Source organism: Orbicella franksi, chromosome 13 (genome assembly GCF_964199315.1).
Source record: "Orbicella franksi chromosome 13, jaOrbFran1.1, whole genome shotgun sequence".
NCBI lineage: Eukaryota > Metazoa > Cnidaria > Anthozoa > Scleractinia > Merulinidae > Orbicella > Orbicella franksi.
This window is the reverse complement of record NC_138157.1, coordinates 10052454-10065351: the sequence shown is the minus strand read 5'-3', so window position 1 is coordinate 10065351 and position 12898 is coordinate 10052454. Positions and strand designations below refer to the sequence as shown.

The 12898-nt window shown below is 38.5% G+C and overlaps 1 protein-coding gene across 1 annotated transcript; it reads right to left on the bottom strand.

The window, feature by feature from the left end:
• Positions 1–2198: 2198 nt before the first annotated feature.
• LOC145464843 (uncharacterized) lies at positions 2199–12334 on the bottom strand. Its single transcript, XM_081448646.1, has 15 exons — positions 12274–12334; positions 9952–10100; positions 9061–9312; positions 8768–8932; positions 8267–8380; positions 7900–8025; positions 7619–7715; positions 6953–7171; positions 6155–6531; positions 5586–5753; positions 5299–5409; positions 4925–5044; positions 4420–4510; positions 3940–4314; positions 2199–3184 (listed from the first exon to the last, which is right to left on the bottom strand). Exons 1-15 carry the CDS (start codon positions 12296–12298, stop codon positions 2457–2459), a joined length of 3117 nt encoding a protein of 1038 aa, XP_081304772.1. The 5' UTR covers positions 12299–12334; the 3' UTR covers positions 2199–2456.
• Between the last annotated feature and the right edge of the window lie 564 nt (positions 12335–12898).

The window sequence follows — 12898 nt, the reverse complement described above, 5'->3', positions numbered from 1 at the left end:
AAGGAGTATTTTAGATACTCATAACAAGAAAGATGCTAATTTAAAGAATCTTCGTATCGCTGCATTATGCTCTTTAGCTTTTGCAGGATTTTTTCGTTACGACGAATTATGCAATATTGTTCCTAAGCATATTGAATTTCACAGCGATTATATAAGAATCTTTGTACCTCGTAGTAAGACAGATGTTTATAGGGAAGGGAATTTCGTCTTTATTAGTGCATCCAGGTCTAAGTACTGTCCTGTTGGTGTTTTACAACGGTATTTAGATTTATCTGGTATTGACTTATGTAGTTCTCTCCTTTTATTTAGACCGCTTGTTTTTCACCGTAGTAGTTCTAGCTATACCCTGAGAAGTGGAAAAATTTCTTACACTACTTGTAGAGATATCTTAAGGGATACCTTAAGTCAGCTGGGCCTCAACCCTAGTGATTATGGTCTTCATAGTTTAAGATCCGGTGGTATTACATCTGCGGTACGTAATAGTAGTAACTCGATTCCAGAAAGACTTCTTAAAATACATGGTAGATGGAAATCTGATTCTGCCAAGGATATGTATGTTGAAGAAAGCCTTGAAAACAGGTTACAAGTAACTAAGTATTTAGGTTTGTTATGCATTATCGAACGTATATTAATTTCTCCATACAGTAGTGTGTAAAAAATTGTAAACAAAAAACAAAAAACAAACAAACAACAGCAACAACAACTTTGTAATTTCTTTTTTTTTTTTGCAGTCCACTCTGTATTAGTAACTATCTATCTTATATTAAACTGTTTTGGATCCGCTTGCGCATCCTACCATATTTCTCGTGTGATTTGTTTGTATTACGGGAATTTAAGGGTAAAATGATTTACGTTCGTTTGAGCGAAGCGAATTAGAACGTAAGGAAATAAAAGCTCATGGATTCCGCCTGAGGGCACTATAGGGCCGTACACATTGCAATATACATAAACAAAAGCCTCCATTTGGCGCGGAAATATGCTAGCATATTTGTCCTCGGACATTATCTCTTCCGACGGAAACGAACAGTTTTCCGAGAGCGTAACGCGAGGAGAACTATGAGCTTTGAGGCACAGATAATATCCGAGCATATTTTCTGGTCAAATGGAGGCTATTGTGTTTATTATCCTTCAAATATTTTCGCCACACGCGGCTTTGAAAATTGGATTTTAGCTGGGGAATATTCAGTCACGTGGCACCTTTAGACCAATTGCATTGCGTGTGAGCGAAAATATTTGACGGATTATAAAGTTGTATATGCTCAGCCAAAGTTCCGTCTCGATATGAGGAAGATTTCTTGTCGTTTTCCCCAGGGGTTCTTCTTTAGTTTAAGCGCGGTCCGTGGTGTTGTGGGCCTGTTGCACTCAAAAAATCGGACGCCGTTCCACGGAACGCAATCTAACCATCAAGCACCGTCCTCCTTGTTTCCCGGCGCTCTTCGCTTACGAAACGAAACGATACCAGGGACGAGGTAGTCGCTTTCCCATAAATTCATCACAGTGGAGTTTGGGTGTGAAGCCACAGTTTCCAAGTTCATCACTTTCTTAGGTCTACATTCCACTAAGGAGGCAAAAAAAATATATTACCGGGTCGAGTTTCCCAGCAGGGTCTCTTACAGAGGGTACAAAAGACTTCACTACGATAGTAAGGGACCGTCCAGTTAAGCACGAGGGAGCGAGGCCTGAAATTTGAGCTTCATCTTGGGAAACAGAATGTGATAGTCCTTCGTCTTCCAAAATGCTGTAAAATTGCTTTCTCATGAATTGCTGATCAGCCGATCTTTCATAGATCCTACGTATAACAGCAGCATTTACGTTTGCGGTCGTTTACCATATTTACATTAATTAAAAACTTTGTGTTCTTTCGCTTTTTCTCGCCGCGCTTCTCCCCTATTTTTTTTTTTTTGCTCGCTGTTTTCCGCGCTGCGCCCCAATTATAACTGAACGCCTAGAAGAGGCTACTTTTGCAACTAACAACCGGTCCGATTACATCACGAATTGCTTGACAGCAAGAGCTAAGATATGTCTCTCAAGCCACTGGAGTGCAAGCCAACGTTCTTCTAGTCAAAAAGGGTGGACACGTGATCACCGGAACCGTTACAGCTTACAACCCTACAAAGAAATTTAATGTATGTACAATTAATTAAATTTAACTGAAAACAAAACAGCTTGAACGATTAGTCTCTCGTTTTATTCCTTCATTTGAGTCTAGTTACACTAGTTGTTCATGAAGCTGTCACGTTTAACATCTGTCAATAAGTGCTACAAAGCTTACTTGTTTTAAACCATGGCAACGGAATGACAAATCTTAAAAAAATCTTAACCTCACTAGCTTCGTAGCTACGAATTGATTTGTTCCGTACATTCTCACAAAAACACTTAGCCTTACGATTATTAGAAAAAACCTACGCTTGGGCAAACACTTTTGAAACTGAAAAGCAACATAGAGATGATAGTGTTCATGCTACGCCATAGCATTTCAGTTTTCCCAGTGTGTGGTAACCTTGGTTATTGCTGGATGTATCCCCAAACCTGAGCTGTTTAACTGGCAGATGTGTCTTGTCAGTAAGGAGCCCGCTGTCTTCACGCCATACATGGTCATTCTTATCACAGTTACAACCATAACTTGGAGCTGCACATGAGTTGGTCATCCCGCATGCGCACTTACCACTGCCAGGTGATGCTCCACCCCAGTACGTCATCTTACTAGAATCACGTGACACCCACCATGCCATTCCGTCCTTGAGCAGTCTTGAATCCCAACACTCGTACTTGATAAACTGCTCACAGTGTGATGACACTCTGGTGAGACTCGCCAGCTGAGGAAGACTCGCTCCTGTGTAATGAATGTCACGTGAGAAACAGCCCTGAGGATAACATCCCTTCACGTGCGTTCTCCTTTCACTGTCGTGACTGATAACTGTCACGCCAACTCCATTCTTGTCACTCATGTCGCAGTAAACGGTGAATGGTGGCAGGCCTCCCGCGCCATCTGGATCAATTTTGTAATTTCCGCTTACAATGCTGAAGTACTTCCTGATCACAGAACAGGAAATATTCTTAGGACTGCATTTAAAGCCATTTCCTTGATAATCATGGTTACACTTGCATGAATATGATCCACGTTCATTTGTACAACTGGCACGCTGATGACAGTCATTTGTATTTCTATCACATTCATTTAGATCTGTTGAACAGACAACATAACCATAGTAACTTTGTGTGCTGATCACCACACTTTTCTGTTGTTAACATTTCTTAAAATTTGGTTTTACATCAAGACAATGTCTCCTTGTCGAAGCTTTATGATGTATTAAGATGCAGTGGCTCGTGTCTTGTATTCTACGAGAACAAGGCGCAGAAGCTCTCGCTCATGGAAAACAAGGGTGAATAAGTGGTTTAATTGTTTTAGTAGACGCACTAAAAAATTACGTGCAGTCTAAAAACTTTGATGTGTGTTAAGCACAAATGCGCGCTATTTTTTTTCCTCAAAACTATCCGTAAAAGGACAGTAAAACGAGCACCAATCAGGCCAAGGATTTTCAGTAGAACACATTAAGCCACTAAAAATGTAATTTGGAATTCTTTCTGCGTATTCACTGCTTGTTCTACCTATTTTCCTCTATTTCTTTCTATGTGTAAATTTTTAATGTGATGTTCAAACTCTGTTGTTACTGCTGCTGTTGTTGTTGTTGTTGTTAAATACATGTACAATTTTGATAAATTTTCAAATTGCTCCTGGGCATTCTAAATCTCCGTAAAGTCATGATCAATTTATGTCCCGTTCTAAGGTTTGCTGTTATTTTTAACCCATCTTCCTCCAAAGCAGACAAGATAACAACGTGAAGAAACATCTGCATGATTGGTATTATTTCAAAATCTGCTATTTACTGCTGTTTACGACTTCTAATTTGCTTTAATACGGAATGATTCATATTTTACCTTTCTTACAAGTGTATTGATGACAATCACTACACTGCACGTCATTCCATTCATAGCCGTATTCCACACCAAGTGCCTGTACACAATCTTTTCCTCTGAAATTATTTGGCTGATTTTTGGCCCAAGTTGTAAAGTTTCCTTCTCCTCGATCCACCCAAGTAAAATTGCCTTCTATGGTTCTATCATTCAAGCCCAGCCAAGATTTGGCGCCGTTATGTCGATGCTGTAAATACACATTCTCTTCATTGCTGCTGACATCAACAAGGACCGAGTCTTCTTGTCGACATTTTTGCACCGCTGTGGTCCAGTTTGCACAACATACACTTGTAAAGTAACAGTAGCCATTAAAGTAGCTCCAACCAGGATCACAGATGTCTGAGAAAAGAATAAATATTTGTCAGTGCTTTATGTTTAATAAATTGGGAGGGATTATTTCTTATTCAACCGGGCATTGTAAAAAAAAAAACATATATCTCTCACCTGTTACGACGGCATAACTAACTGACACTGGATCATATCTTGTTTCATACAGTTCTTTGACACAAGTTCTGAATCCAGACGTATTCATGTTCTACAAATATGAAACAAACATAATGCTATAGTTATTAATACTACTAATAATGATGACGATGACGGTGACTGTAATAATGGCAAACCTCGACTGTATGCGAAGTATTTGTAGTAATTTTACTGAACGGAAGTAAAACTTTCCGAAAGTAATAATCACTTGATCAGGCTACAATATTTGATAAACTAGAAATGTGAAATCAAAAAAGAAAAAAAAAACACTCAAGCTGATTTCTATCTGACTCGGTAACTAATAGTGATAGACACCGATTTGAACACCAAACAACAGATATATGACAATGAATTTCCTTCACAAAGGATGGAATCCTGCAAAAATGGATATTCCTAGAGCAACAGTATCACCCTCTTAGTTTTGTATCGGTTGTAAGTTAAAACTGTAGACGTAAGTATATTTTACCTCAATCCATGTTGTGATACCGTTATGAACTGGTGCCAAGTTTCCAATTGCTGTTGTGCTGTGATTGGCTGATATCAGGACTGATGGTGTAATGTTATAACTTCGTGCAAAATGCACAAACTATAACATGAAAAAATTATTGGACCTTTCTATAACACTGTTTCTAAACATTATCTCTACATTTTATTCTTAATCTGTAAGCGCATTTTACACCGCAAATGCGCGCCATATTAGCGAAAAGTAATATTGTTAGTACACATATGGAAACGTAAATACTTAATTTATTTTCATCTAGATTTACATCTAGAGACAAAATTTTAGCTTTCTCTCTTTCTCATATCGGTAATTAACTTTGATTGTAGCTGTAAACTTACCTCGCAATAAGCGTTGTTGTTTTCATCTGTTGGTGGGTTTGTGTTTGAAAACTTGACAGAGCCATGTTCAGTGAAGAGCGGTTTGTGAAGTTTAGAAAACGCCAACCAGTTCTGTAGTAAAATGACAGGGATTTAGTATAGGAATTAAAACAAAATTTTCTAGACCTCCCTGTCTAGAAAAGCTTCATGTAAAGCTGTGTCCAAGCATTTTCCAAATGGTTGAAGGTGGATAAACAGGTAATATTGACTGAATCATTTGTCGTGTTATTTTGTTATGAAGTACATACCACACTAATATCTTCATGTTTTCCATCAAAGTTTTGCAATTCTCGGAGGCAGACTTTAAATGAGTCCTTGGTTGCATCCTCTGTCCAGATCAGCGCGGCATCATAATCCTTACCAGTCCTTAGATGTTCTGCTGTTATGAGTACTACAGGATCGTCCTTAAACTTGTTCTGAAAAAGTGCGAGGAGGAAATGTGAAATCAAATTAAATAACGTAACATCACTTTTCAACAGTATTCCTAGCAGAAAATGCACTTCAAACAATCGACCCAGTCACCAGGAGATGTACATCACAAGTTGAGCCAAGACCATGGCGAGGACTTTCACTGAAAAGCTTTTCATACAGAATTTTGAGGCGTGATTGTCGTAGTTCGAGTGTGGACCAAGGAAAAATGCTACCAGGAAAATAGAGTGAATCCAACGAGAAATCCGGTATAGTATGGTACAGTATGACGACGAAGCCTTTGTCGAAAAGTTGTTAACTTGTTTGACTTATAATTGTACAAGAATTCTACCAGTCATCAATCAAAATTTCTCATGAAAAGAGAGAAAAGGCAGGCAGCTTATCCTACCTTGGGAAAAGTCATATCTGCACAGTTTGTTCCAGACCACCATTTCTGCATCTTGATTTCTCCCGTCATTCCTTCGGGCGGTGCTCCCTGATACGCCATCCAATCAACAGTCGCGAATGGATTAAAGTTCTTGCCCTTTCTACCAGATTGTATTGCGCAAACTGTAAAATTCTTTGTATTAATGTTTTCAGTCCAGGAAGTAATGGCGTCGTGTACAGTTTCAGAATCGTTTAGATTCATATGATTGACGGTTATCTGCACATGGACCTGTTTATCTGGATAAAAGCGGTATGGCGGAAAAGCAACCGTCTGGCAGCTTGAATCGCACCACTTTGGAACACGAAGAAGTTCTACTCGACCATGCACAATTGGGAAACCTGTCAATAAATTTAAAAAGTTAGCCATTCCTATCATTTCCTAATTGTCACATCTTATTTTAAGTAACTTACCTATACAAAGAATGTAAAGACAACTGAAATATTATCAGAGACCTGATATCTTTAGATTTTAATTCAGAAAGACTGCCTTATATGTAAACAGAAGCATATGTAAATGCGCGAGCAAGCACTGAATATGTCAGTGAATAAATACTTCATTGCAGCATATTTCTTTTAAAATTTCTCTCTCCGATTTGAAATATAAATGTTATGAGTCCCTTTCAGGTAAAGTTGCCCAATTAGTTTCAAACTACAGAAACCGAAACCACATGCGCTGGAACAGATAAGCCATCCACCTCTTGCGATACCAGATTAGAACAGACACGTACATTGTTAATTTAACACAAAAACCATTGCTTACCCTCACAGCTTCCTGGGTGATACACAAGATTATTCTCCAGTCCTCTACAGTAGTACAGCTCATGCCAGCATTTGTTGTCGTGTGTTGTTCCATTCGCTGTGCACACTGGGTCATGATAGGAAGGGCAGTCTTCGTAACACACACAGCGAGCTTCATGAGCGCTGAAAGTCTTACACACTCCAAATGATGGACAATGCACGTCAAGGCACGGGTTTAAGTCTGCAAAGCAAAACAATATTTTCGAGTTGGTTTGTGAGTGATAGAGGATACCACGTGGAACATTAACCCTTTTTTTCTCATTTGAGAAACACAAGCCGTTTTGCCTTTACTACTGTATTACATTTCGATTTCATAACCAGGGAGTATACTACTAACAACTAATGATATCAGCAAGTGATCAAGTTTAAACTGAAGATTTGCTCCTAAATGACCCAATTTGTTATTTTAGTAGTCGTTCAAAATTCTTAGTACTAAAGGGTAGGTAGTCAATCGCTCAAAAAGCTGTCAACTCTTCTAAACATTATTTTTTGGACACATAAACTGAAAGAATTCAGTGTGAATTTAATTTGTAAATGACTGAACCTTTCTCCTTCAGGATGACCGAGTGTGTAATGATGGGATTTAGTTTTATCCAGAGGAAGATGATAAATAGTACATAATACAAACCTCCAATAACAACATAACTGACAGAGAGAGGGTCTTGTTTACTTCCTGATCCACTCAGGTCTTTGACGCAAATCCTCATGGCTGTCAGACCGACTTCCTAAAGGAGAGTGAAATATTAAACGTCAAGTGACCTTTTATAATAAACGATTTTCTTACATTGTTGATAGGATAAAGACTTTTTAGGATACTGTGTTTACTGTTTTTACCCGTTAGTTTCCGAGAGAATAACGAGAACAAACTGCCATTGATTGATAGGCATGCCAGACAGAGTTATGTCCTACCTCGACCCAGGCTGTTATTATGTTGTATTCTGGTGGAATGTGGTTCTTTACTTTACGATCGTAATCGTGATGTACAGACACAAGTACAACTGGTGACGCATAAAAGGTAGTGTTGAACTGTACTTGCTGTGAAGAGAAACAGAAAAGGCGTTTAAAAGAGTCAAATTGCAATTTTCCTCTGCAGTAAGATTTAACACCAAAGGAATATCAGAGAGTAGTCTTCGTAATCGAAATTTTGTTGAATGCGATAATGTGTTTGTTGGATCAGCCTTCAAATTTGCAATAGCTGTTAATGTCAGACTTATCAGCTAAGATGAAAAACGTCTATGAGACGACTGACACCCGCCAATCAAATGACAGAACTTACTTGACAGAAGCCATAGTTATCGTCACTTGATGGGTTTCCCGTGTTGGGGAAAAACGCTTCTCCTACCAGCGTAAAATTAAACTCAGAACCATTGCCGAGGAAAGCAAACCAATCCTGTGAAGAAAAAAGAAAATATTTTAAGATGATTTTAACAAAGACATTATAAATTCTAAAAAAGCGGCAAACATCACCCGCATTGACGAAACAAAAGTATATAAAACGAGAAAATATAAGGAAAACAAACAAATTGTAGAATGAAAATTCAAATTGTAACTTAAGTATTCAGTTTTAAAAATAATTATCTCCAAAGCATATTGTGTAATAATCTAGCAGCAGATAAAGAAGAGCACTTTGAAGGGGAGTGGTCTACAATATGTTGCGATACCTAACTACTCTGGAAGACAATGGTTGTAGTAAATACTCTAATGTTTATTCGTAATCACATCTTCGCACTAACGGACTCTTAAAGTCTCAAAAATACCTTAACAAAATTTCACTTACCACAATTGTGTCTTGATGTTTTCCGTCAAACGGCAAGAATTCCCGGATGCAAACTTCAAAATTTCCAGAATTCACGTTCTCCAACCAAACATACATTGCGTCATCAGGCTTAGTACTGCGAGCGTACTTAGCTGAGACAAACACAGAAGGTCTTCCAACAAAACTCTGTAAATTACACAAACTTATGTCACAATTGATAAATAAAAAGAATGTTCTTTGGCTAGTCATTGGGTACACGCACACATAATCATGTACGGTTCTTTCCTTCCTGACGCTGTTGTTAAGTGTCTAACCTGTGGGAATGTAACTTTGTCACATTTGCTTTCTGTAGTCCACGGTCCTTGAAAAGTCACACTGCCATGCATCATTTTTGGATGATTTTGATAGGCCAGCCAGTTGATAATTCCAGTTTTATTTGATCCAGTCCCTGCTTCACGTGAACAGACCTCAAATCCACGTGTACTACTTGACTGAACCCACACAGCAGAAGGCGGGTGGACGCGTGAAAACTCTTCACCGTGGCTTATTGACACGTGCACGTATACCTAATGGGGTAAAAATGTATAAAATATGAGCAAAGCAAATTTCTTTAGCTAAATGAAGCCGTTTCACAACAAAAAAAATCACTCCTCAGTAAATATACTTCAGCATGTAGCAAGGGACATAAATTGACATGAAGTTAATAGCTTTATTTTCCCAGTTACAAAGGCTTTAATCGGACAAAATGAATAATTTTTATCTCTAAGTTAATATGCTGCTTATAGTTAATGAAAGCTCTTGTTTACGTCGACTGTGTGCCGTGATGCGCAATGTCTGTGATGTGTTAATAATGGCTTTAACTCTCTCGAATGATCTACAGGTCAAAATGAAGCCTTGGTAGATTCAGACGATTATCACACGATTTGGAACAGTTGCAGAAGCTGTACTCAGCCTCTTGAGCTTACGTGGCGCTGCCATGCATATATATCTATAGACCACTTAACTACCCATGCACCACTGCTTGGAAACATAGTTGATGCAGAGGTCCTTCAACTTACCGTTCACAAAATCATATCTCAAAAAAAAAGAAAGAAAGAAGCAATTTTATTGGACAAACTTATGAATGTTATAAATTTCATTTGTCCCAGTTTGTCTCATATGAGGTGGTGTTATTTTCAGCCATTCAGGACTACTAGCACACTTACCTTGCCAGATCCATTAAACGCTTGAGGAAATGCAACGTTGGTACAAATAGCCAGTGGACAATTTAGAGGGGGTGAACATCCACTGCTACAGCTCCAATCTTGAAAAGTCTGCGACATGTTGAGCTTGCCAGTTTGCAGCAGAGAAAACCCTTAGCGGATAAAACGGTAGAATTGTGTTAGCTGTTAAACACGCATATTAACTGTAAACAAAACACATGGACAGGACAATAATGGATAAATGCAAGTGAGATGCTATAAATATAAAACAACTGCTAGGTCAGTATGAAAGCCAAATCCACTTATATTCAGGAGTGGACTTAAGAGGGGCGGGGGGGGGGGGGGTGGGCGAGGCGCCCGCGGTCCCCTTATTACTTGTATTTCCGAAAAAAATTGATTAACCGTCTTAAATGCGGAATTTTTTATTCGGTTTGCGGTAGGGGAGTGGTTTTCGCTCTGCTGCAATTTCGTCAGCGTCCTCTATCTGAATTTTCTGGATTCGCACCAAGCATATAAATAAAAGACTCCTCTAAACAAGAAAGAGAACAATAACAAAAACAAACGAAAACAAACTGCGACGAGAAATTGCGGGATTTCAACAGGCCAAGATAAAAATAAAATTCAAAAAACAATTTTGGTCCCAGCCAAATTCACAAGGTACAGCCTGTACTTAAAAGGCCATTAGCGAGCTACAGCTTCCTCAGTGGCGTCTGAAATGCCAGTAAAACATTTAAGTGTCATTTTCAGTGATACGAGTAAGTTTAAAAGTTCTGGAACGAACTAACATGGAAAGTTGAATAGACATGCGTGGCTTCATTGAATACGTATTAACTCGACAGTGACATCAGATCAGGGTTATTTTACTGTTTGCGCTGTAAGCGACCCACTGATGAGAAAATGAAGTCAGAAAGTCTAACTTAATCTGTGACTTCAATTTTTAGTTAGAAGAAAGGTGGTTTTAACATTGCAATGAAACCAAAGGAAAACAAATCACAGTTAAGCCTTCTTTTCGGTTGTTGAAGAGGATTTAGTGCTCCGCAGAACTAACGTGATAGGCTTTTTTTTATAAAAGCTGACATTCCTCGGAACCTGCCAAATGCATTAAACATTGAACAGTATCCACTTCTCCGTGACAAAAAAATGCGTCAAAAATTTACGGTAAGCTTGCGCATGTAGGTTTTTTTTTTTTTTGTATTTACAAGATGAGTTCCTGCACGTTCGAAAAGTTTTCAGGAAAACCGGCCAAGTGGCACTTCGACACCTTTTCCTGACTGCGAAGCTCGACTTAAAATACTCAAAAGTGATACTTTTACCTCCAGAACACTTCAACAACGGATAATACGGACAGTTTTGTGCAATTAACTCTCGCCCATCCCCCCAGCCACACCATTACGTCTCCCAAGGAACAGGTTGTGACCACTTTCCGAACCTTTTCATTTGAGAACGAACTAACGTTTTGAATTTAATAACACTCACGAAAAACTAAGACCATAGATTGTATCTATGGAGAAAGCAAACAAAACAGTTTAATTCATCTTTGCAAGTCCTGCTCCTCTCTGGTGCGATAATATAATGAGTCAAACATATCAAGTTGAAACTGAAGAGCTTCAGCTAGCTAGCTAGAGACAATTGTACATGATCAAAAGTTTTATCGCTAGAAAGTAGGTTAACAGCGAGTGTCACCTTTCAACGATGTCCTTCTATAGTAAATATCTCCTTTTACCTGAGACTACTGTAGTTTGTCCGTGAAAAAAAATGCCAAAGCTGGCTACATCTCTAACAGAAAAACGTCGCAAATAAGTTAGTTTTGGAAAGTGCTCTAGATGTATTCACAGTCACTAAAAAAGGAAACATTATTCGGGGGGCGAGTCGGCTTAAGTCCACTGCCAATATGATAACGTCGATGATAAAGCTTAGTTTTATAACACTGCTGCTGTTTTCGACAAAGAAAATGTCTTTCTGAAACGGCACGAATATAAAGTACTACGAATTAACATTGAATAAAAATATGCGTAGCATTTTACACAAGAAGAGCTAATCGATCCGGATCGAGGAACATCTTTATCGAGTCTATTTCCTCGGATAAAAATAGCAATTATAACCGAACTATGGGATTAATTCTTGAAGAAACAAGTTTCTTGGCTTTTTATGGAAATGCTTGATTTCTAGGAATATACATGACCAATAAGAAACTTTTAAGAAAGTCTCTAAACTTCCTAATGATTGTAAAAGAACAATGACATAACCTAAAACAATGCGCTTTGAGCTGTTTTGCATTGTATGTAAACTGCTATCCTATAAGTTATATGAGAATCGTAATCTTACCTTGAACTGTAAAAGTAACATTCATAACCAGGAATACCAAAACCAGCAAAACTGAAGGCGAAGATGGAGGACACATTGCCAAGCGCATCTTGTCGAGTCTGGAGGGGAACTGTTCTCCGTGTGTGTCAGAGTGTTATTTTATCAGGACTCTTCAAACTGGCATCATACGTAAGCAGAAGGAATGTGTCTCTTGAATACATTTTTTGCAACTGGATTTGTACAGGTCAGGTTAAAATCAGACTGAAGGTGCCAGGTATTAAAACATTCCTGAAATTTTGACACGACTAGAGTAGGAAACGTACATATCGTGCAAACATTAGTAGGTACAGAAAGAACATCAAAGTGGGGTACCTGTGGTACATATTAAAACAACGCGGAAGCTTTATAAGCACACGTTGACGGTGCTTCAGTTAACTATCAATGTGATGTGATTGGCGGTGGTTAAAAGTTTATTCGTGGCTGGCTTCGTGACTAGCTTCAAAGAATTTCCTCAAAAGATTACAAAAATATTCTGTCATAGTGTGCAATAATGTAAAGGGCAGGGTGGGGCGACACGTAGTCACAAAAGAGATAAGCAACACTGAGATAACAGGGTGGGATGAGATTGTTTTGAAACAAATAACTG

What these genes read in the sequence shown, in the direction of transcription:
- LOC145464843 (XM_081448646.1), bottom strand. Translation starts at nt 12,298, where the DNA reads ATGAATGTTACTTTTACAGTTCAAG. An exon ending in TGTTACTTTTACAGTTCAAG is followed by an intron (nt 10,101 to 12,273) that starts GTAAGATTACGA and finishes TTATCCGCTAAG; the next exon opens with GGTTTTCTCTGCTGCAAACT. An exon ending in AACATCAAGACACAATTGTG is followed by an intron (nt 8,381 to 8,767) that starts GTAAGTGAAATT and finishes TTTTCTTCACAG; the next exon opens with GATTGGTTTGCTTTCCTCGG.